The 27136-nt window shown below is 33.8% G+C and overlaps 1 protein-coding gene across 1 annotated transcript in view; it reads right to left on the bottom strand.

Moving 5' to 3' along the window:
* The window catches only part of LOC123656953 (agrin-like), a 65252-nt gene that overhangs the window by 30973 nt on the left and 7143 nt on the right, over positions 1–27136 (bottom strand). The window contains exons 2-9 of the mRNA XM_045592564.1: positions 25703–25738; positions 19121–19330; positions 17317–17529; positions 15234–15458; positions 13555–13770; positions 11530–11751; positions 8481–8584; positions 6051–6165 (exon numbers count right to left, since the gene is read on the bottom strand). Coding sequence (XP_045448520.1) covers positions 6051–6165; positions 8481–8584; positions 11530–11751; positions 13555–13770; positions 15234–15458; positions 17317–17529; positions 19121–19330; positions 25703–25738 — 1341 coding nt within the window. The remainder of the gene's footprint in view (positions 1–6050; positions 6166–8480; positions 8585–11529; positions 11752–13554; positions 13771–15233; positions 15459–17316; positions 17530–19120; positions 19331–25702; positions 25739–27136) is intronic.

Below are 27136 nucleotides of genomic sequence, written 5' to 3'. Positions count from 1 at the left end.
CAGACATTTATTCGTAGTTGCTCGGGTGTTTAAACGGCCATTAGGCGTTTACGAAGCACGTTTGCATTAACTTAACTGGAATCTTACACAGAATAAACATATATCACGTGTTAGTGTAATTAGAAAAACACGAATTATCTTGCTTACATTTTAGATATCAGAAATGAATAATTAGAATAACAAATTGAAATACTTTTAGGGTTAAATAAACAATATAAATAAAAAAGCGTAGATGAATATTTCATCAAATTGCTTTCAGGCATATCTCAAAATAATAGTAAATATTATATCATTGGAACTGCATTTACGTTCAAATGGGAACACTACGTTAAGCTTCGAATACACAAACAGAAGTTAAAATAAAACATTTTAAATCGGATTTAAATTGTTTATATATAATAGTATTTCATACTTTTTTAATTCGTTTTTTTTTTGTGAATTCAACGTGATGATTGTGTAGTTTTAGCGAGAATACTGAAAATCATAATTATGTACTCATTCGCTTTGGAAGGATATGTCGATAATTGAAAAAAGTGATTGTGAATTATCTATACTAATCATAAAGATAAAAAATTTGTAAGAACGCGATTCATAATCTCAGTAAATACTGGTTCGAATGAATAACGCAGACGAAATCGCGGGGCACGGCTAGTTAAATATCTATTTCACGCTCCATTACATAATAGCAAGATCTAAAGCGTAAAGTACACTTTACTTTTACAGAATTTTAAAATAAAAAATTGTGTAAATTCTTTAAGTTTTTAATTCTCTATTTTATACAACGGTGCATAACTTTCTAGGCTCTTGGTGAACTGTAGCTTTTATTATACGCTTAAGCCTGTAATATCCCACTACTGGGCATAGGCCTCTTTCCCCATATAGAAGAAGGATCAGTGCTTAATTTACCACGCTGCTCCAATGCGGGTTGGCGGATATATTCCCTACTATGAGTAACGATCGCTATCAGGTGTACATGATAACAACCGGGACCGACGGCTTAACATGCTCTCCGAAACACGGTGGGGAGACCCACAAAGACTGCACAAACACCCAGACTACGGCAAACACCTGTATGGCCAATACAAATGTTTTTCATGTGAGGGGATCGAACCCGCAACCGCCAGCGCAATAGGTACAATCCATGACTGTAAACGTTGCGCCACCGCGTCGACAGGCGGCGGCTTCTATTATAAGGTACTCAAAGTCATATGTTACGCAAAAGTGGCATATTGTCTGACCGTAATTAGATATCATTTCATACAACACACCAATCCTCATATCAAGGCCCTTTGTGATTTCGTTGTATAATGCATTGCCTACACATTAACAAAGTTCAAATAAATTTTTAGTAATATAATTACCAATTTGATATATGTTTATTGTTTCTAGAACTTTGTTTTATTTAGGTTTGAGAAATAAATTATTATCCACTGGAAAGGTTGTTAATAAAAACCTATACCTAACATTTAAAAAATATTGTTGTAAAATTTATTTTGTAAATACATACAAACTTAATAAGCTTTCTTTTGATATGTGCTAATTACATTTTTCCATTTATTTATTACGAGAAAATAAATTAAGTTTAATCTGCGATAAAACAGAAGTTCTGACTATCCATAATTTTAGCTTTAAATTTAGAATGACATAATTCTCTGAATTCGGTGCCTACACGAAATTTCCTTATTAAAATCGCTGCGGTTCGTTACGTAAAGACGACAAGGAAATTCCACGTCATCTATTTTATAGCAAATTTTGGGTCTTTAATCTATAATTTTCTTAGTATTTTTTACTAAGTTGATCTTCTTTCATTTTTCGTTTTATCTCGAATATAAATTATTTATTATCAAATAAACTCATTAACTACATGCCTTATACGTTCTTGAATACAGTAATAGCGTATACGTAGGAAAGAGAGGTTCCACTGTTAAATAACAATGTAAGGTAACACAAGATAGTTATTAGTTAACGGGGGGAGGCGAACTTCTTAGCTTTCGATGGATTCACCGTGTGGGTGCCGGGTCCATCGCGTGGTAGAGGGAAAAACTCAGAGCAATTCCTAGGACTTGCGACCGAGGTGTAGGTTTAAGGAGGTCCCCTTTGAGATGCGCATCAACGCTCACCTTCACTGCTCGAGCCCGCTCTGCTTAGCCAAATTATAGATCGTAATATAATATGTAACAATTGATTCATTTGCACAAATTAATTATTGAAAGAGTCTAGGTTAAGCTACTAGCAGGATACAACAAGTGTACCGTGCCAAGCCAGAGCCTGCCTTAGGCGCTTTTTTTTTTTTCGCATTATTGAGTTCTGTTGGCCCTATCAGCCTTTACAGCGTCACCGGTGAGTGCTGTCAGAACGCAGGGACCTCGCCCTCGCCAGCGGGGACTGTGTGTGTGTGTCGTGTGTGTGGTGGTGTATATGGCGTTAAGCACCGTGATGTTATCGTCAGGGTCGGTTAAGACGTGCATAGGACGTATTTGTATTGTCTGTAAGTTTCTTCTACCTACGTATTTGCAAGCCTCTGCTACTGGAGGGTTTGGGTGACTGCGCGCCCTCTCAAAATACGCCGTAGCGAGTATTTTGAGGTACTTCGCGATCAAATCAATCTTAAGGTCGCGATGTAAGTTGCCATTATGCACGTACCACAACGAGTACGTGGCAGTTCGTAGAAACTTGTTTGTACGATTTAAAGCCTGTGGATGAGCGTCGGCTTTACATGAGCGAAGACAGGACAGGACACGCATAGCGTCGGTTTTACATGAGCAAGACTGGACCCGCGTAGTTCACGTGGGTCGTACGCAGGCCTTGTATAATGTCGTCTTATTTCTAAGAGAAATTTTACTCCTCCCGCATAGCAGAGTATGCAATCGACCTACTAATCCTTAACCGCTGTTGCTCCGGACACTTTATACACGTCAGAATGACTCGATTAATAGAATGAGTGAGGATAGGTGAATATCGAACGATGTGCTAAGTGGCGTGATCGGTGCATCTGTTGTTTATAAATCTCATGCTAATTGCCTAGTACAGCACAGGTGGTGACAAATACTTATTATATAATACTAGCGACCCGCCCCGGCTTCGCACAAGTGCAGTGCTGATACTATATATAAAACATTAAATAAATCTATAATATATATAAAAGCGAAAGGTCGCTCACTCATCACGAAATCTCCCCGGGTTTAATTGGGGTTGATAGTTTGTATGAAACATATACAGCAGCTATAATTTCGCCTTATACGTTATTTATACTGCAGCCTGAAAATAAAACTAAAAATGTGGTGTACAGGTTTAATAAAAATAACTTTTAAATTATACTAAATAGTGCCTTTTAAAAAGTTACTCAGTGTGATAAGCATTTCAAGTGATTGAAATAAAAAAATAATTTGCGTCAGACATCGTGATAGTAATGCATATCTTCATAACCACGCGGACGTAGTCGCGGGCAACAGTTAGTGTATTATAAAACAAAGTCCCCAAAAGTGTATGTGATTGATTCCCTCAAAATCTAATGAACGGATTTTCATGCGGTTTCACCAATGAAGAAAGGGCTTCAAGAGGAAGGTTTATAGGAACAGCTAATAAGTCAGCCGATTTTGATGAAAGTTTCACTGGAAGTTTGCCGGAAAACTTTGTGACATACTGATTTCAACGCGGGCGAAGCCGCGGGCACAGCTAGTATAATATATTCGCAAAAAATGTGTTTATTTACGAAATCACATTAGAAACCTTTAAAACTATCAGTGTTCCTCTACTATATTATGCATATATTATAGATATAACCTTCCTCTGGAATCACTCTATTTACTAAAGAAAACCGCATCAAAATCCGTTGCGTAGTTTTAAAGATCTAAGCATATAGATAGCGAGAAGCAACTTTGTTTTATATTATGTAGTGATATATAACTTAACAAACATATGGACTATAATATGAAAATCTGAAATATTATGTAACCAATATCGAAATCGATCAAATAGAACACAGTAAATCAATTACATAACACAAGGCCGAGTCTCATCCTGCAACGTCGGTGCAATCTATAATAATATGGATTTACTGCCGGCCTATTCTGTCAAAGTGTAATGTAGCGTATATTATAAGGTCTAGCCTGACATGAATTGTGTGACTAAGCTTGTTCAAACAGGAACATTTAGAAGACTCAGACACGTAACACAATGTAACCAATATTATTGTTTTGTTAAGATAATCTCTTGTTATCCTAAGTGATCATTATTCTTGCGATGTTTTCTAATTAAGTATAATGAGATATGTTTTCATTTCAAACACCCAACAAGTATGTTTATGGACTCCATATACAGTACATTTTACATCTTACCACTAAATGAATGTTTGCACATTATGTGTACACGTTGATTTTTGTTTAATAGTTAAACAAATTCTACAACAAAATTTCACGATACCGAAGTAAAAAAGTTGATAGTAAATAATATAAAATTTGTTCCTGATACTACAATATATTATTTATCATGATACTCTATCATTTCGTGGTTATTGGTTAGTAATTTCTTGTTGGCCTAGTGTCGTAGATCGTGACCTACTGGGAGCGAAGAGTCTACGTCTGACTAACGGTAGAGTGTTGTCACAACACGATGTTAACTAGATTAAAACAAGCAATCGATAATGTATTCTCTGATATAACTGTATCAGTATAACTTATCAAACGGATGGAAATAAAAAAAAAATTAAAAAGCTAATCTCTAGATCTATCGATTTAATTAAAAAACAATACATTATGAATCACGAACTGTCTTCAATAAAAAGTAACTTGATAACAAAGGTACGTGTTTTGAACATTATTTATTTAAATTTAGTTCCTGGTTCTTTGATTTCTTTATTGATTTTATGTTAAAACCAATGTATCTAAATTTATTTTCTCAAAGGAACGACATAACATAACAATTAAAATAACAATAATAGAGAACTAGCAATACCCGTGCGAATAATTCGCACTAAATAAGTAAAAAATTTACCGACCGTCAATTATATTAACGTTGTTTGAAAATGAAAGCCGTCATAATAAATAATTAATTAATTTACAAAAATAAAAGTACTAATAAATTTTTTGTTGTGGATGCCGGGAGAGCAAGTAATTATCAATAGAATGATATATAATTATGTGGAGTAATTGAGAGGTTTTTTCTAAAAAGGGAGGCAAAGCTCTTAGTTTATTAATATCCGAGTATATGATAACTACTTGAGTCGCTGCATTTCTGATCCGCTGGTAATAACTTCATATTTATTTAATATTACCGAAATTTTCTATAGCAAACGCGGCAAATACGTGTTATACTAATTCGATATGTGATAGCTCGGCATCGTGGCATGTAACAAATCCATACACGAGTACCTACTTAAGCATCCAATAACACCTCTATCTAAATCTATGGCGATATTGGAGACGATTTATCGTATATAGTAACTTGAGATTGTCACGCGGAATAAGTCAATAGATTGCTGATCGTACTGTCGTGCTTAATGTTTTTTTTTTTTTTTAATATACATACACTCTCGTCTGTTCTGAAGCATGCATCCATTAATTACGTAAGGTGTTCGAAAAATTGCCAAAATTCTCTCACGTAATTAATGGATGCCCCCTAGTAACTCAATACTTGTTACAGGTAACATCACACTGATGTAATTCTGGACAGGTCCGATCGAAACGTGTGTATCTTACCATGGGTTCATAAATGGTTTGAAAACACAATTGTACACGGAAGGTGGCGTTACTGTAGCTTTACCTGCTGTCAGCAAAAAATATTTGGTTGCTGCTGTTGCGGGCATTACAACTTTGCCAGGTCGTCTAGTATACATATTATACCTTGATGCATAACTATCAAATAATAGATATTTTAGTGTACTAGTACTTTATTAAGTTTTGTATAAAGGGTATTGTAGCAAGTAATGCAATCAACCGACATATCTATGGAAGTGACGTAAGGCGAGATCCGTTTTCATGCGTTCAGAAAGCCGTACAAAATAGTGGTGTGTAACAAATATATAATTGAACATTGTAGTGCCGTCGACTCACCGCAGTCTCCCTTGTAGGCGAGGCGGAGCGCGCTCTGCTCGCGACACGTGGTGAGGTCCAGCTCGCACTGAGAAGAGTAGGTTTGACCGTCGCTTCCACACACCACGTCTGATTCCTATAGTACGATCAACTCATTACGCCAATTTAACACATTATACATATTATACATACATATTTATCTTAAAGAAAAAACGTACTTAATAAGCTGAAAAAATATTTTAGCACTACGATTAAACAAAAGTTTAGTTCAAGCAAGTTTCCAACTTATTAATTTTTCATCCCGAGCGACACATAAACACAAAATTTAACTGAAATAAATTTAGAATAAAATATCAATTCAACTCAATTGTTATTTGAATATATGATATAAATTGTAATGCTGTGTGGCTACGGCACTAAAGAATTTAGCCACCCCCTCGCTTCCCGTGGGTGTCGTAAGAGGCGACTAAGGGATAACAAGGTTCCACAACCACCTTGGAACTTAAGAAGCCGACCGATGGCGGGATAACCACCCAACTGCTGGCTTTGAAATACACAGGCCGAAGACGGGCAGCAGCGTCTTCGGTGCGACAAAGCCAGCCCTGCGGTCACCAACCCGCCTGCCCGACGTGGTGACTATGGGCAAGACACATGAGTTCACGTTATTTTTGGCGTAAACTTGTGGAGGCCTATGTCCAGCAGTGGACTGTATAGGCTGTAATGATGATGATATAAATTATTCAACTGAACGTCGATGGCTAAATTTAAAACTAGTAAATAGTTAATATTTATATTTCTCGCGCTTTACATTTTGTTCATTATAACTACTAGTTCTAAAATAAGTGAACAAAAGTTTGAAATAAATAATGTAGTATGTATCAATCAAATTAATGACTATTTGTGCCCCTCAGTTTCAACCGCGTTAATTTGAGGAGAAACGTACTAAAATATTATATAGCCTATATAACATTTCTCGGCAAATGGACTATCCAACACAAAAAAATTCAGTTATAACCAGTAGTTCCTGAGTTTAAACTCTTCAGCTTTATTATATTAGAATATCTATACCTAGGTATTTAACTCGTATAGTGGAACTTACGAATATATTAGAAAACAAATTTAATTTCCTTCCTTATTTGACTGTCACCAACCCCATTATAACTTAACAATTTAGTAAAATATATGTATATCACATTGAAACAAAATGTTCACAATAATACCCTTATAGCTATTTCCTTGAAAATAGTTTAACTGCTACTACTAAAAATGTGCTTAGAAACTCGCTACGAGACTGTAGTTCATACTTTAATCCCGCATATAAGACATATTTTATCCCGGAAAATGAAACAATTCTCAGGGGATATTCAGAAAACTGTTTCTTAAAATTCAACGTTCACGAAACAAAGTCACGGCAGTTCATTAAAAAAAAAGCAACATGGCTTCTGCATAAAAACGTTTTAATCTGCATCAACTCTTAAAATATAGAATCGCTTATATTTTACTGTACGTTTAATTATTTATTTTTACAACGTAGGTAAAATTTAAATGATGCAATTCAATAACATTTAATTCGGTGGGGAAATTAATACTTAAATAAAGTTTTAATATTATTGCTTAATAAGCAATATTAATGCAAATTGATCAAAAATAACATTCCTTTGTGGATTCAATATAACGCGAACGAGTAAACAACACTATATATAGTAGTAATACTGTTAATAAACCTTTAGAGCTGACCATTTTCAGCATTTACATTATTAAATAAATATTATATGTGCAAAGTTAATGTCAGTAGTTTTGCAACCATAATAACTGATTATTATAATTTTAATCTGGCAATCGTGAAATGTTGCAACGTAATCATTACATTGGCGGAATGTACCTATTTTTGTTTTCAATTTTTTTTCAATACCAGATTTTTTTATTAATATTAACGTAAAACCAACATAAATACATTGCTTATAATAAAAATGTAGTTTATTTAAGACAATTGCTTAAAATTCTAATAAATATTTAATTCTGTATTTAAAAAAAAAAAATTAATTAAAATAGAAAAAAAAATCATTAAAAAATGTTTTGACAGAACTATAATACTGGAGATTACTAATACAGCTAGGAACACTTTCCAAATAAAAAATCACAAGTATAGAAACAAATAAGCTACACCACTATAAACTTCAATATCCCAACGCTAAACAATAGCCCGTCTCAGCGCTCCGCGCTGCGCTTCCTCCACACCCTTAGGATGAATGGACATCCCGAGCCCTCCTAAAACCCCTCCTTCCTCCCTTCTTCTTTTACGACTGGGTCTTAGTACCCGGCCACCCCACCCGGTGATGCTGTAAAGGCCGATAGTGGCTAACAGCAATCAACAAGTCAAAAAAATGCTAAACAAGGTCTCTCTCGTATTGGTATTCTATCTGGTGACGTCACAAGGCAGTAAGTCCTCACCTGCGCATCCGTACAGTTGCGCCGGCAGCGACACACCGGGCGGCCGCTATCGGCGTCCACGTCGCACTCGCCCCCGCCCCCGCACGCCACGTCCGCACAGCTCTCTGTGTGTAACGTTGGTTAAGGCTTGGCACACACAAAAAATGATAAACCGCTAAACAAGTAATTGAATTCATTCTTGGTATAGTCTTCTCTCTCTCTAATTAAGATAAAGGGCTATAGAATAATTTTACGACTTTCCAATTTCTGTAACAACATTATTAAATCTAACGATTTATAAAACATTAAGTGATTGACTTCATTCGTCGACGAATTTATGTATGAATATATTATAGTATAAACATTTGACGAGCCATTCGCCTATTACTAAATACCTTTTGTCATCATCAATATATACCGTACTCGTATATATGTATACAGTAAAGGTGATAAGGACGAGGAAGGCAAAATCCACATTTGACAAATATGTAATTTAAGCATTAAAATGAAGCTTAAGCACACTGTAAGATATTTTTACAATACAAAAATCTCGTGAAAAAAGAAGTCAACCAGAAAAAAAAATAGCACGTACCGACCTGTAAAAATTAAACTTTTCTTTACGTTTCATACTTAGATTATGTGAAAGAACTGAAAATTAAGCTTAATCTTGGTAAACTATTGCTTTATTGATTTACACTTCCTGTGGTTAATTATAGCTTGTCATTTTGTTTCATTATTATCAAAAAATAATAATAATGAATATTTGGTATTGCTCTACTAACTCCTATCCTTTTTTAAATATTATTGTTACATCCCAACGACGTTATTACAATTAAAAAACAAATTACATTAAGCTTGTCAGAAACATAACAAAAAATTAATCGGTAGATAAATAAACCTGGGCTAATTAAAAATAAACATCGAATTGAAAAAAGGAAAAAACAAATAAATATTTATCATTTTGAAATTTAACTTGTAAATAATCCTTTTAACGAAATGTTCTCATATATTTTTAACTCCGTACCGAGTATCCTCGTTTATAATTAATATTTTAAGACCGCGTGTTTAAGCAATTCTCTAGTGGATTAAAGCGAGAGAGCTTAATCTCGATCCGGGGAATACAGTTAGTAGTAAATGATTTTCTAAGTGCGAAATTGAAATCCTCTGAAAAATATTTCATTAAAATATGAAAGCAATTATAAGAGGACATAGCTGTCCAATATTGGTTCGATAACCAATAAGATTCTGTAAAATTAATCCTTTACCTTCTTTCAATCTGCGTCGCGTTTCATTATTCACAAGTACCAGTTTAATCGTAATTGACATTTCTAACGGGGAACAAAAGTGATGAATTCGTTGTTATTAATATTCACTTTAATATTAGCATAATGAGAAAACTTTTCTAAGATTGTTGGAAAACTTGTGAAACAATTAATTTATTGTCATGTTCCAGACTTTTGTATGTTCTTATTAAATAGAAATACAACTTATCAGAACTTCACATTTTAAGGCTTCTACCAAGAATACTCTGTCTACAATTTTTTTTTTAAAATCCTAACTAAATTTTCATTTATGTTATTTTTTAATTTATTAAACAACTAGCGACCCGCCCCGGCTTTGCACGGTTACAAAACCTATCAGTGTTCCTCTACTATATTATGCGTGTATTATACATATAAACCTTCCTCTGGAATCACTCTATTTACTAAAGAAAACCGCATCAAAATCCGTTGCGTAGTTTTAAAGATCTAAGCATAAAAACAGCGGGAAGCGACTTTGTTTTATACTATGTAATGGTTTACACTTATTATATGAAACAAAAATATACAATAAAAAGCTCTTTTATAGAAGGATCTTTATGCTAAAGCAACTCTGCGCTCTTTTTATTGACAACTTTATAAAAGGAAAAGACATTCATCACGGAAGAATAGATTGCGATTTTTCTTAAGAGGAATTTTTATAATTGATTCCATCTCTATATTTCACCATTGATGTGAGATTTGAACAGCTGAACACGTTATGGAAATATTATTTCTTTATGAAAAATAAACACAAAAAATTGAGTCGATCAATCATGTCGACGAGATATTTTTATTTAAAATATTATAAACCTTCCAACAATCCTACAAATAGCGTATTCACTAAGCGAAATATAAATACGTATTTCAGTAATATAATTCCTCCTTTTTCGTAAAAAAAAATATACAAAGTGTAATAAAACTACATTTAAATATAATAATATTGTTTTTTTTTAAACATTAGTAGTTAAAAAACACTGTTAATATTTTCCATAATGCTAAAATAATCTCAACCTACATATTTCTTACAATAACCTACCGTAAACATTGAAAATGCATTTATCTGAAATAGTAATTACTTCTTTGTGGATACATGCCTCTGCAAATGAATACCAAACACACACACACACTACATACACATATAAAATCGTGAAAACGTATTGGTTTCTAATGTTTACGCGAATTTCGCTCATTATAATGAAATAACTTTACTAGAAGGCCCTCCCGTGATCATGGTTGCTGTAAAGTATCCGAAACGTCGGGCATTTGATAAACCGCGATAAAATCCAAAAAGTTGTTTAATACGGGTTAAAATTATTATTTTGTGTAGGTACCCTGATATTGAGTGCTCGCGGGGTAGCAGCACTATTGTGGTTTAAAATAGGACTTAATTTGAAATAGAAATTTTATTGGAAATTCCATATACAGTAATGAAGTATGTAGCTCCAGGTTTTATTACGAATTTATAAATTGTTAAGAAGTTTGTATTTGATCAAATCCGTCAATATTCGACACAAATAACTTGTTTTTAATCGGTAAAAATCGAAGGTATGCGTATAAAAGGGGGTGATTTTCCCACTAGTAATTCGTTTTCTCGTTCTTCTTGATTACGACCTTTAAAAATACAAACTTATATAAGCTTGTAGGACCCAGCAAAGCACTATATGAGAATATAAATACTTTATCCTGTTATTAGTTTTAACTGTTTATGTAACATAAATTTATAAACTGGCCGAAATAAATATATCACTATATTTGTATATAATACTCACGGCAAGTCCCATTGTAGAGCACGCGTAGCTCGCCATCGCGTAGACCGGCCTGGCACGCGTGCATGCGCATCTTGCACTCGCTGCCGTACGTGTTGCGGTCGGACGCGCACACGGGCGCAGGAGCGGTGTCACACACGGGGCACGCGCAGTGCGCCGCGCCGCCGCGAGTTACGCACGCCCCGCCCCACGGGCACGACGCGCGTGCGCACGGGTTTTCAACCCCTAATGATACAATATTTACTTTTTTATTTTTTGTATTTTAATACTTAATTTTTGAAGTAACCTTTGTTAACGCGCGCTTGACTTGGGGAGTAAGCTGGTGAGTCTGCGACGAGAGCGTTACGCAAAATGTGATCGAGTGAGGCGAACGAAGCAGGAGAAAGACAAAAACATTTTCTTTCTCTCTTTCCCTCATCACCAGTTACGTTTCGTATATCTAAGACACGGCACAGGTCTATTATGCAGGCTTATTGCTAAAGAAATATTACTTCAGTCATATGGTCTAAAGCACACTCGTTTTTTTTTTTTATTAGTACAGAAATTGTGAATTATATCTTATTAATGTACTCACTACTAGATTCTACAAATGATTTTGTAAATTTAGTACTTGAAATTAGATATCTTCATTTTTCTTCCTTTTTTGGGTGTTAAATTAAACTTGTATAAATGTTATGATTACTTTAAAATTGTTTTGACATTAGACTGACTTTAATAGAAAAAGAATAACAATTACTTAATTAGTTCAATTATAATACGACATAGCTTATTGCTAAAACAAAAATTAATTACCTACCTTCACTTTAATAAAACATAAATACTCCTACCCTCGTTATACTAAATATCTAAGTCTTCAAATCATTATACTTACTATTTTAAAAATCAGATTACAATAATTGTTTAACTGAGGTAGGGCACAGCAGGAATTTCCTGCTCAAAATATGGAGCAGCCCGACTGGGGTAGTACCTCGACCTTACAGAAGATCACAGTAAAATAATACTGTTTTCAAGCAGTATTGTGTTCCTGTTGGTGAGTAAGGTGACCAGAGCTCCTGGGGGATTGGGGATTGGGTCGGCAACGCGCTTGCGATGCTTCTGGTGTTGCAGGCGTCTATAAGCTACGGTAATCGCTTACCATCAGGTGAGCCGTACGCTTGTTTGCCGACCCAGTGACATAAAAAAAAAAAATAATAATTGTGTTTGTTGACACACGAAAAAAAAAACCGACTTTAATTACATCGACTAGTAATAACAACGTAGGTAGACGAAAAAATAGTCAAGTGAATACGCATTATCAAAGATTACACCAAAAGTTGTAATCACATCTCGATGAAATTTAAATTTGACCTTGATTTTTATGATTTTGATTTTGATTTTTTTCGATTAAATTAAAAATCATCAAAATCGGTACACCCCGTAAAAAGTTATGCGGATTTTCGAGGGTTTCCCTCGATTTCTCTGGGATTCCATCATTACATCCTGATTTCCTTATCATGGTACCACACTTAGGATATCTCCTATCTAACAAAAAAAGAATTATCAAAATCAGTTCATAAACGACAAAGTTATCCCCGAACATACATTATATATTGAGTTACCTCCTCCTTTTTTCAAGTCGGTTAAAAAATATACACAGTTGTGTGTATTTTTAATACAATAATAAAATAAAATATTTGAAAATAGATTTACAAAAATGTGGACAAGATGTTCTTTTAAAAGTAATTTGAACTGACAAATCTTTAAAAAACTAATATTACTATTATTTTGACTCATTTTGCACGGAAAGGATTACCGTCGACTTCAGGATTTAATTAGAATAAACGAGACAATTTGTAAATACGACAAAATCTTAAGAGTTGTCATCGTTTGAATTAATATATTTTTGATTTTTCTGCTTCCTTTGTGTTTTTAATAGTTAAAGTACAAATATTTAAACATAATACTTTAAGCGCAGTTGTAATTTAATACTTTTTTTATTTATTTTTTATTTTTAATCTTAAGCTACGTTTTTTTATAAATAAAACTCACCGCAGGTCCCCATGTAAGCAACGCGTATGTCACGATTCTCAAGGCACGCTGTGCGCGCCAACAAGCAGGGATTGTCGTAAGTGTGGTCGTCAGAACCGCACACGGGTCGCATGACGTCATCGCACGCCGGCCCGCACCCGCACACGGCCACGCCACGGGCGTCTAACGTGCAGCGCTCGCGCACACCGCATTTCACCGACTCACAGGGATGTTGGGCTGTTTGATATTTAAATATTTATTAAAATATTTTATTATACACGATATGCTTCATATCTTTAAAATTTATTTTGTTCACTTGATCTTTAAAAATAACGTGATTTAAACAGATGAAAAATTTCTTCAAATTAACGAGTAACATGCAATATATATATATAAACTATTATACTAGTTATAAGATAGACATATTGTAGAGATTGTTAACATAAGTACAATAATGATTGCTAGCAAACGAAAAAAAACCGAATTCAATTACACTGACAAGTAATAGAACGTAGGCAGACGAAAAAATAGTCAATTAGGTACGCATTATTAGATATAACTGAAAAAAATTGTCAGACCTCGATTAAATTTAAATGGGATCACATGACAAGTACTTACTACCTTTCTATTAAAAAACGAATCCTCAAAATCGGTCCACCCAGTAAAATGTTCTGAAATAACATAAGGTAACAATCCTACGTTTTAAAAAAAAATTGTCAAATTGAGAACACCTTCTTTTTTTAATTCGATTTAAAAGTGAATTAAATACACACAGAGCGTTCCACCAGCCATTAATCACGTGATAATCATAACTAACTACATATTAATAAGCGGCTTAATTACTGTAACATATCTGTACTCTGCTTAGCTTTATTGATTACATCGTAATTAGCAAACAAACAACAAATGAACTATTACAATGTATGATATTTTCATGTAATACCGAAGAAAGGTTATAAAAATATATTAATAAAAGAAGCATAGAGCTTATTCTTATTTAAAACTTTATTCCGTTCTATATTATCAATCAACTAACGGATAATTTCTTACCTATTATTATTTCAATCAAGCACAGAGACGTCCCGTTTATTGATAAAAGGATAAATAAATCATAATAACCCTTCAAATATTGATTTAATAACTCCAGAAAATTGAATTATATCGTTCTTGTCACAATTACTTTTCGGAAGTCTACGCTTCGATGCTCGTGTCCAATTACTTTCTTTAAAACAAAATGTCTCCTCAACGGAGACCTCGCTGAAGGAGCCTTCTTGCGTTTCCAAATAAAGATTTAATTATAGATTAGACAGGGAATCAAGGTAACTACTTGTTATATTAAAATGGAAACTTCGCACAAATAAGGATTTTAGGCGTCGAAATTGTAACTTACACGTGTTATTTATGACAAAAATCATTAATTACCTACATTTATTCTGACATTATTCTATATTTTTAACCAAAAATAAAAGTTAGTAACGAAAATAGACGCAATGATGTATAAGCACCATATTTATAGAAATAAATAAACGATACGTACGTAATATATTGTGTAGTTATGTTTTGGTAGATATGATCACATAACATTTAACTAAGATAGTGAATTAATGGTCACACGATATACCCGAACTATAGATCATCAAACACGAGCACTATGCTTTACCAAAATACCTCGTAAATGCCAATACACTTTGTTTACAAACCTGAAGCGCATTCCCCTCTGTAGACAATGGATAGCTCTTGCTTAGTGCGGCAAGACTCTCGACGCAGTGCACACTCACTCACGTAGTCGTTGTAGTCGGAGCCACACACGGCGGAGCCGGGTCGCGCGACTAAGTCGCACGGCGGACCGCAACGGCACACGGGCGCACGTACTTCGTTCAGCTGGCAGATGCCGCCGTCGGCACATTCGTGCTCCGAGCATGGATCTAGGTTTAAAAACATTTGTGTCATATTTATATTCTACTTCTTGCCCCTCGCGGTTTTTGTCGCGTAATTTTAGATCCCGTGGAAATTTGGGAATAAAAAGTAATATATGTATTATTCTATGTACCAAGTTACGCTTCAGCCTGTAATATTCCACTACTGGGCATAGGCCTCTTTCCCCATATAGGAGAAGGATCAGAGCTTAATCCACCACGCTGCTCCAATGCGGGTTAGCGGATATATTCCCTACTATGAGTAACGATCGCTATCACGTGTACATAATAACAACCAGGACCGACGGCTTAACGTCCTCTCTGAGGCACGGTGAGGAGACCTAAGGACTAAGGACTGCACAAACACCCAGACCACGGCAAACACCTGTATAGCCAATACAAATGTTTGTCATGTCATAGAACCCGCAACCGCCAGCACAACAGGTACAATCCATGGCTGTGACCGTTGCGCCAACGCCCAAGCAACAACCAAGTTGCATTACAATAACTTCAATAGTTTTCCGTGAAAGAGTGATAAACATCCATCTACCCTAACAAACGATTACATTTATAATATTAGCAGAATCTGATATAATCTACATATATTCAAAACATTTCAATTTATTTTTATTTTATGTTGTAACTTTCCATGTTGCGTAATGAATTTTAAATGTAAGTTTTAAATATTTTCGAGTTTTGCTACGATAATCGGCCTACATTTTTATTACATGCCGATTGTCTTATGAATTCCAGATACAAATTTAAAAAAGTTTTAAAATCTACAACTTCTATAAGTTTAGTTTGTTATCAATATGTCATTCAATCATTTAATAATTACAACTTACCACTTTATTCAAACCCCAGTTACTAAGCTTACATACCTTGGTTATTCATATTATTATTTTTATTAAATACTTTGATTGTTAAATAATTTCGCATAAATGTGTTGGTACAAGAAATACACATTTGATTTATGTCGTTTTCCGAAATATTTTTTGGCAATTGTTCCTAATTTTGTATACTTAAAAAGAATGAGAAATTCAAGATCAACAATATAATATAAGGACAAAGTGAACTAGAAAAGTAAAAGTACATAGTAAAATTCACAAAGGATGTTGGAATGTGCGGGCATTTGGTCTTGTACAAATTCAGTCCAGATCGAATGTTCCGGGACAAGTTTTGTGAAAAGGGTTCACAAAACGTACGTAGATGGAGCAAAGGAGATTAAATTACTCTCAAAGAAAATAGTTTCTATGCTTTAACTTATATTCTTTTATTATTACTTATATTCAACAACGAGACTTATTATTGTAATACATTTTTATTTTTATTGTAATGTACTTTTAATATAACCTTTTGATGCAAATATTCTGACTTATAACCTTTACTAAATATTAAATTAAAATAATAACAAAACCCACCCACACTTATTATATCAAATGAAAATGGCTGTTCTTATCTCGTAGAGCAGAACAAATTGTGACTGTATTCAATTCTTTTCACATTTTTTTTAATTTATACTATAACTGACAAAGCTCGTCAATAAAGTTTTATTTCTCTTTACGTAATGATTTTATTGCAGGGTTATTCTTATGAAACTTGTAAAGAAATATTAATATTAAGCGTAAAAAATACAAGCGTAGCGAGAATTGAACTCACGCTTAAAGTTACTGTACATTGTTTAACGTTGAAAAAATACGTTTCTTTACCAGAGATTCTTTTAATTTTTAAGTTTATGCTGTATTTATTATTGAAATATTTAACAATAAAAAATTCAAATAAATATTTGTCCACTCTTGACTACAGTGAAAACTTAAACAGAATTATATTAGGTACTAAACGAAGTACCTTGACTAAATCTACTTACCGCATTTTCCGTGGTATTTGATGGTTATGTTAAGCTGATTGTCACAAGCGTGTTTGTCGAGATGACAAGCAGATGGATACTCGTGACCGTCACTTCCGCAAACAATCTTGCGTCTTTGACAGCTTCGTGGGCAACGGCATTCTGGCTGGCCGTAAGTTACCATACATCTTGCTCCCGTTGGACATGTCACGGTGCTACATGGGTCTCCTGCTTCTATGTAGTAAAAAAATATAGTTAAGAACATTATCAAAACTATAAAACATTATAAAAATTACGATTCAAAAGTAATTTTCAAACCTTCTTATTATATTTACTAAGATTTTTTTTTTTTTGAATATTTATCACGTATTAATATTTTTCATTTTAACCTTCGATCAGTGCAAATATTGAAAGTGTATTTTATTATCTATTACGAAAAAAAACGAAATGGAAAAGAAGTTATACTCACTTTAAAATAAAATAAAAAATATTGAAAAAAGACGTGTGTTATTGCAGAGGGCGCGAAGTCTCATATGACAAAAAATAAAAATAATACTATAATTTGCATACATCTACGAACGAGGTGAACAAAAAAATAAAAGATAATGCAGACATAAATAAAACGCCTGCAACGGCAACTTTAAAAGAATTTTAAAAATTCTATTCGAGATGTTAAATGAACTAAAACTTCAGTTCAATTTACCGTGGCAAAATACTCGCAATTGCTGTCGCGAGACGACATATTTTATGAGATGACTTGGGGTAAAGGGTTATTCATGTTTTGTTATTTACCTCCCACGCTAATTTTCGTTGAATATTATGCAGGAACTCAACGTATTTTTCGCTTTTTATCTATGCGTGCTACTTTTGTAGTCATAACCACATTAGAGAATTATTTACACGACGTAAAATAATCCTGTTATCATTCAGAAATATGTTTTTGCGTCCAAAAGTTATAACTTTGGTCTGTGTATTTCAAAGTCAGCAGTTGGATGGCTATCCCGCCATCGGTCGGCTTTTTAAGTTCCAAGGTGGTGGTGGAACTATGTTAACCCTTAGTAGCCTCTTACGACACCCACGGAAAGAGTGGGGGTGGCTATATTCTTTACTGCCGTAACCACACAGCAGAAAAAAAAGTTATAAGGTGAAAGTCAATAAAAATTCAATGAAAGCGACATATGTTATCTCAAATTAAAGTATAAATTACGTAGCAGTATCATCATAAAAATATATTAATACTCTGTTAAAATCAATCTGATGTGTATTATTTCTGTATTGGTGTACAATAAAGTGTATTGTTATTTTATGTTATGTTAAATCAATAAAAAAACACCAAACACACTACTATGTATTTGACACACATACACGCATATTATACTCTTTTGATGATTGTCAAAGTCTGTAGTCAAATTGAAAAATAAAAAAAAGGTTCTTTATTTTCATAATTTAATATAGGGTTTTATTTGGTTTTCTTTAATTTAATTTTTTAATTAATGTCAAATTTCGCTACGGTGTTTGCCTCCCTTTTTAGAAAAACCTCCCAATTACTCCACATAAATTATATATCATTTTATCATAATTGGTTGTTCTACCGGCATCCACAACAAAAAAAAAATTGCTTTTGATTTTATAAATTAATTAATTATTAAAATAGTATAAATGACGACTTTAATTTTAAAACAACGTCAACATGATTGACGATCGGGAAAAATTTTTCTTCAATTTCTCAATATTTTTTCCTCACATCAACGTGGGTGAAACCGCGAGGCCCAGCTGTAAATTTTATAATAGTGTAGATATTTTCATTTAAAAAAATGGTACTTACCACATTCACCCTCATGTTTGATCCGTAAGTTCAGCCTTCTCTCGCAGGCTTCTTTTCGCAGAAAGCAATGGTTTCGATACGTTCTTCCAGCGGTTGAACAAACTGGTGCCGCTGAGGGCGGACAGCTCGTAGGGCAAGCGCAGTGCGCACGACCGTCACCCAGTGATACACATTCCGCCCCCCACCGGCAGAAAGTCTTCTCACATGCTTCTAAAACAAAAAGGATAATTATTTTTATTCGATTCTATATAAAATCAAAATAAAAAATCAAGGCTTTAAAAGCACTTTTCGTTTGAATCGTCATTTTACTAATTCATATATAATTAAAAATAAACAGCTTATTGTATTACTAAGCGCAAAACTCGAGAAATGCTGAACCGATTCGGTTATTTTTTTAAATTAAAGTTAATGAATACTCTGTGGGAAGTTTTTATGGAATGAAAATTGCTCATGAAATTGATAAATTTAGAAAAACAATGATTATTCAAACTTCATGCAATTACAGTTTTCAAGATAAAACAACGTTTGTCAGGTCAGCTGATATAAAATCATTGTATTTCCAATCACCTAATATTTTTACAAATATCATTCTTATTTATGATTAATAATTCCATTACAATACGCCCTCTACGGCAACGTAAAAATATTTCCCAACAAAGGAAAAGTATGAAGAGAGACATGATTAAGGTTTAACCCTGCAAAATCACACAATTCCCAATTTTCTACCTGAAGAACCAAGTCCGTGACTAAATTATTAATGCCGACTAAAATAAGATGCGAATATCCGCTTTTCCACCACATTGTGTTAGCAGGCTTTGGGATTACCGATTTCTATCGCCTAGTTAAAATTCTGAGCAGAGATTGTCGAGCGCGCAGTCACACAACGCTTTAGCAAAAGTTAATTTACAATTTTCTTCTCGATTCCGAAGTTGTATTCCAACTTTTATACATTTAACTTACATGAGCGGTAATCAAGTTAATTTCCAAGTTTTATTAAATAACAATTACCTGTTTATATATAAGAATATTTTAAAGCCCAGTATAAATAAATAGAAATTGTATGTATTGTGTGTTTAGTTTTTGAATTGGGTGTCACCTACATCATATCACAAAAGTAAAAATTAGATTATAATTTATAATACCTAAATTATATATTTTTATTAATACATTAGATTGTAAAAAGATCAAACATCAATATATTAACCGAAACTTAATTTCCCTTACTTTTTTAAAGGTTGTAGACGAATCCGCTTAAAGAAACGAAAGCGAACGGAAATAACAATTTCGAAAGAAATAAACAAAATTCTAGGAGGCAAATCGCTGTAGACGTCTGATATAAATGGAGACAAAGGGGGAGATAAAATGATGGCGGATGCCTCGTGAATTTAAGTAAATTAGGATATTCACCACGCTGCTCTTTCAGCTTCGTTCGAACTGTTTAAATTATCGATAAGTAGTGTGCTACTTGCGTTTTTTATTTGAGGAATGAAAATGAGTCAAAATAAATTTAGAAATAAAATTGTCACGATTTTTTATTAAAGTAAATTACATATTTTGCGTGTTTTATATTTGGCACATGATTTACAGTACTGTGTGGCTACGGTACTAAAGAATTTAGCCATCCCCTCGCTTCCCGTGGGTGTCGTAAGAGGCGACTAAGGGATAACACAGTTCCGCTACCACATTGGAACTTAAAAAGCCGATCGGTGGCGGGATAACCATCCTACTGCTGGCTTTGAAATACACAGGCCGAAGACGGGCAGCAGCGTCTTCGGTGCGACAAAGCCAGCCCTGCGGTCACCAACCCGCCTGCCCAGCGTGGTGACTATGGACAAAACACATGGGTTCACGCTATTTTTAGCGTAAACTTGTGGAGGCCTATGTCCAGCAGTGGATTGTGATAGGCTGTAATGATGATGATTACAGTATGCGGCAGTACAAAAATAACAGAATACAAACAAATTTTATTACAAATTTGACGAGTAGTCGATTATATACTTAGTCAGCAACTAGCGCGCAATCACTCGGAATGGATACCAAGTATTCGTTTGATCAAACTTTTGTGACTAAAAGTTAATAAAATCAAATAGCAATCTGTACCATAAACTGCATCTATTCTGATAAAATAAGATGTCTTAACAGATTAACTAACAACAACGTTTCATCCAAATAAAGTGTATTGCAAAAAACAATAATTTTACAATTTTGCGAAGTTAATATTTTAATTGTAACCAAGGATTTTAATTTGCACAATCAAATATTTGTGGATCATTTTTATATTTCCAATCGGGTTAATAAAAATAACTGGATAAAATAAATCACAAACAAGCAATTTAATGGACATTTGTATATTACTAGACAACCTTTTCGTGATTTATAGCTCAATAACTTTGTAGTCCTTTGGGTGAAACGAATCGAAATATTAATCTTTTAATGTTACTCTAAAATCAAGAATAATTACTTAAAATTGAGTTGTGCTAACTGAATATTACAATATTATTTTGTACAAAGTAAGGAGGTTAATGTGGGGCACGCCCTCTCAAAGTCTGAACAAAGCAATTTTGTTGGCTCTCGACGTAGTTGGCATGTCACCCGCACAATGTACACGTGTGGACCAAAGATAAGGCATGTAAACTTCTAAACGTAGAACTGAATTATGTAATCTTCCAATTATATCTACTTTACCTGACTGTAAAGTGGCTGAGAACTCATTTATTTTTGTTGTATTTGTTATACGAGTATACCTACGCGAAACCTGAAATACCCAATTAACAATTATTTGTGGGAGAAAAAACAACTTATATTTTTACTAACGAATAAAAGTGTTTTAACCAACTTCAATAAAGTAGGAGGTTCTCAATTATTATGTATTTTTTTACGACTGTTACTTCATAGCTTTTTACTGTGTATAATTTTTTGATGTTGTCATTAGCCCTATTTAAATTTGATTAAGATTTGACGAGTACTTTTTGAATTATATCTAATAAAGCATTTTTAAATCACTGTTTTACCGACTACCTTCATTGTACTTCTTTTCTTTCTTTTTCTTTTTGTTCTTTTCGTTTACCAGAAAACTCGAATACTTACAAGAACTTTTAACTCGACCTAACTTCGCAAGATAAAACGGTTTTTGTAAGTCAATCTAGCCTTGATGGATGGAGAACCTGGACTCCTCAGCAGAAGGCTCGGTGACGGTGAATGCTATACACTAGATCAAAAGGCGGCACGGGATGCTGACCTTAAAACTGCGACAGGTACTGACCGGACATATCTGCTACGGTAAGTACCTACATCAAATCTCTACGAGGAAAGCTGCAACTTTTTGCCACGAGTGTGGTGCTTCGATGAATAAAATGCGTCACACTAGAAGAATGCGCTGCCTGGAAACCCCAGCGCCAGGCACTGGTGGCCATCATAGGTGGAGACTTCTCGCTGTCGAGCATCATCTGTTCTATGCTTGGCAATAAGAGGTGCTGATCGACCGTGGCCTCCTTCTGCAAGAAGGTTGTGGCTCTAAAGAAGGCCGCGGAGCTTAAGCGCGAAGCGCGAAGACATCCCTGCTGACCCACCCAGTAGCAACCGTAGTAACGACCAGTGCAGTAGACGATTACCGCAACCAACCACCGCAGTAGATGACCCGGGGAAAGGGAGGCTGAAACGCGCTCTTTATGATTCCGCAATAAAGTGAGGGCAGGGCACCATCCCTCTCACTCGCCACCGGGGTAATAGAGCGCTTACGTTACCCATGAGTGCTATTTAGGTTGTTGTGGTAGGTGGTTGTGTGAGGGCGTCGCTGAGTTTTAGTGGTTAGTCTGGCACGTTCTGCGCGTGTTAGGAACCTTACACTCCCGTCGTAGTTGGCAACATGGTCAATGCTTAAAAGAATTTCCCAGCGTCAAAAAAAAGATCAATCTAGCTTGCTGTTCTGATACGGTATGTGACTGAAAATATAATAATAATAACAATAGTCTTGTACCACACACAAGCATTACGTTGCTTACCTTAGGAATAACTGTATGTTTGTATGTCAAAGATATTTATATATCCCTTTATTATTATACAATACAATATCAGTCAGTTCAGCCTATGCAGTCCACAGCTGGACCTAGGCCTCCCCAAATTCGCGCCAGACATCCCGGTTTTCCGTAATCCTCATCCAGCCCACACTGGCATAATACGATATACTATATTGTTATATGAACGCAAGTTAGCAGTTCACTGAGGTAGGGCACAGCAGGAAATATCCTGCTCAAAATCTGGAGCAGCCCGACTAGGGAGGTACCGTGACCTTACAGAAGATAACAACTGACTAATACTGATTTCATGCAGTATTGTATTCCTGTGGTGAGTAAGGTGACCAGAGCTCCTGGGGGAGATTGGGGGTAGGGTCAGCAACACCATAACATACAATTAGGTCTGCCGTACTTATTTGCCGACCGAGTTGTATAACAAAACAACTGACATACCGAATATCATTACATTTACTTGTTGTATTTTTCAAATTCGTCTTTTTTTATTTCCAATTATGCAATGGAAGTTCATGCATAACTCACGTAAGACCAAAAAAGAAATTAATTTTCTGTCACTTCATAGATCCCTATGCCACATTTATTAACATGCTATCACTATATTAATTGTGCTTCTAATAAATTTGACCAACTTTTGTTCTTCTATCTACCAACCACAACGTTTTCTTCCTACAAAATGAAATAATACTGACATTAAAATGAATAATTCTTTATTAAAAAAGATACCACTGATTTATTACTATTTTTTATTTTCAATAACAGCTCTCTAAATAATAATACACTCAATCAATAAAATAAACTACATCAAAATAAATTTCATAAAAAATGCGTAAAGTTCTTTGAGTTAACTTTCCTGTACCTCCCGACGTTAACATTCACTCCATACTTTCCCAGTTAAAAAAAGAAACTCCTTTTCATCTCTTTTTATATACCTACACGTACAAACCAAATGTAAAAGATTGGAAAGCTTTGAGTTCAATTTAATCATATTATAAATTCCGTTCTTCAAAGTTTTTCTTTAAAAACGTCCAAGGCAGCCATTGAACGTACGATTCGTCGTTTAGTGTGAATAGAACCTCAAGCAATGTAGTCGCCATCAGCAAATAGTCCTACCATTTATGTTAATAGAATACTTATTCGACAAAAGAGCTTTGGAAAATCAAATTCAGTTAAGAAGGACAATTGGACGAAGTTGATCTGAATTTGTGATATAAGCTGTCTAAAGCCAATTGAAAGCTGAATAAGTAATACTTTTTCAGTAAAACCTTCTTTTCTATTTAAGTTTAAGGAAATGTATGCATATATGCTCAACGAATGTATTTTAAGACTACATTTGATAATAGTCGAATTGTATTAGAAATACTACACAATTTATAAAAGGTGTAGTAAATTTAAATAATATGAACTGAAAATCAAAATAAATAGAAACCGACTCAAGGAATTTTACAAAAGGCTGCGTGAGCGGCGTCATAACAAAACCACAAGATGCATAGATTACAGTTTACATGTGGTGCTAGGGTTTAATGTTTAACAATAAATCTACGATCATGATGCAATATAAAAATATTGCACAATATTGTTGCTACTTTTCGATAGTAACTTATTATGCAATTAAGATTTTCCTATTTTACTAAAAACACCATAGCATTTTCACTTGAACAATATTTTTCTTTCCAGTTATTTCTATTCGATTACGTTTTCTTTATAATACTTAGATTACGAGTATACCAAATTCTTTTAAACTAATAATTATGTGTTCTTGTGAATATTATTAATATGTTATTGTAATAATTATGTGTTCTTGAGAATATTATTTTCCAATAGATCTTCAGCCTATCACAGTTCGCTGCTGGAGATAGACCTCCCTAAGTTCACGCCAAACACGGCGTGAACCCATGGCTTTGTCACACCGAAGACGCTGCTGCCCGACTTTCGCCTGTGTATTTCAAAGTCAGCAGTTGGATGGTTATGTCGCCATCCGTCGGCCTTTTAAGTTCCAAAGTGGTAGTGGAACTGTGTTGTCTCTGAGTCGCCTCTTACGACACCCACGGGAAAAGAGGGGGTGGCTATATTATTTACTACCGTAACCACACAGCATTATTTCCAATAGATGCTGTTAAAATAACGCTTAAGTATTTTTGTAATTATTTTTAAAGGTTTTGTAAGATTATCACGTGTTTTACACTCACGAAAAGATTTACAATCGAAAGAAATAGAAATTACACTATATCTTAATTTTGTATGTGTGTGTGTGTGTGTGTGTGTGTGTGTGTTAATCATGCACAAATATAACAAAACTTCTTAATACTGATTTAACGTTTAACGATGAATCATATTATGACTATCGATTTCTTGGAATTGCCGTTCAATAAGGTAAAACCACTATTTTTATTGTTCTAAATACAATAAACAAATCAAAATTCATATCAGTTTCAAATAAGGCCTCAGGTTATATTCACGTAAGCTCTATTCACGTACGAAAATAAAAATCTTATTTTTGCACACGTTATAATATAGACCGTTGAATTAAATAATTAATAATTATATATCTTACCCTCGGGAGCAGGAGGTCTTTGTTGGTAGTGTAAATCTGCAACAAAAAGTACTATGTTAATTCAAATCTAGATTCATTTTTATTTTTGATATTATCACATTGTTATAAACTATTACTATTTTTATATGAAATAGGTTTCGTTAAAGTAATAATGTCATGTATACAAATAAATAGAATTGGAGTTTCTGTTTGTAACATGAAAATAACCGCTTTTCACTAAATGCATAAAAAATGTTATTACCAAAATAACATTTTTTTTTTAATTTTTGTTGTCTCTGTCTTTTTGTTCCAGCTAATCTCTGAAACGGCTGGACCGATTTTGACGGCATTTTCAATGGCAGATAGCAGATGTAATAAGGAGTAACTTAGGCTACTTTTATTTTAGAAATTTATTTATTTTATAACTCAGCGAATTGAACAATAACTTTTTTGTTAATATATATTTACATTCATTATAACTCCAACTGCCATCTATTGCTTTTTATAAATCAAATGTATTAGTTACTTTGAATAGAAACTACAATAATATAATTACTAAGCCAGTATATATACGCCACAATGTTTTAACTTTACCATGTTCTGTGCTCCAATAGTTTTTAGTGGTACTAAATGTGATATATTTGCTTTGGAAACTATAGACACAACAATATGGACGCGAATATTGTTGGAATAGAACCAGCTTTGGAAATATATGCTTGTGTTTATTCTAATAAAACGTTTTATGTGCATGAGTAATAACAATGATAATTAAAGAATTATATGTATAGATATAAAAAAAAAATTAAATATAAAAATGTGTATAAACTAAAAAGTTTATTTATATTTTTGAAGTCCTTTTTATAATTTACGAAACGGTTACGTAAAGGTACAAATTTTTTATAAATTTTAACATACAATTAATAGTAAAAACATCGACATTTATAGATATAAGGATAACTTATACACAAATTTATAAATGTCGTTACGGCTACGAACTAAATGTACGACATGTACATAACTACGAAAAATATTATTCACAAGCCTAATCTAATTTTGCAATTTACTTTTTCATTATTTTCATGCAAATTATTTTACGCTTATTAACTTTATAGAAAAAAAATATTTCAAACGGAACAACGAGAAAATAACAGTTATTTAAAAAAAAAGTAAACAATTACTTTACTTTTAAAAAGTTAATTAGGCCGAGGCATGTTAATTGCAGAGCGTAAATCGTTTAAAATTAATTACGACTACTTTAAAAACTGTTCCTTATTGTCACAACATGCTCGAACTAAATAAACAAATGTTTTTAGTCCACACGGATTAATTTCTCCTAAGGCACAGAACATTTCGGACGACACAAAGAGGTCGCGCCTAATGGGTTCGCAGTCCGGATAAATATAAAATACAAGAGGCAGGCAAAACGTGCGGTCATAGGCCGGGGTGTGCTGGGAC

This window comes from Melitaea cinxia, chromosome 1 (assembly GCF_905220565.1).
Source record: "Melitaea cinxia chromosome 1, ilMelCinx1.1, whole genome shotgun sequence".
Lineage (NCBI taxonomy): Eukaryota > Metazoa > Arthropoda > Insecta > Lepidoptera > Nymphalidae > Melitaea > Melitaea cinxia.
The sequence above is the reverse complement of the archived record's forward strand: the minus strand, read 5'-3'. Positions and strand labels throughout refer to the sequence as shown.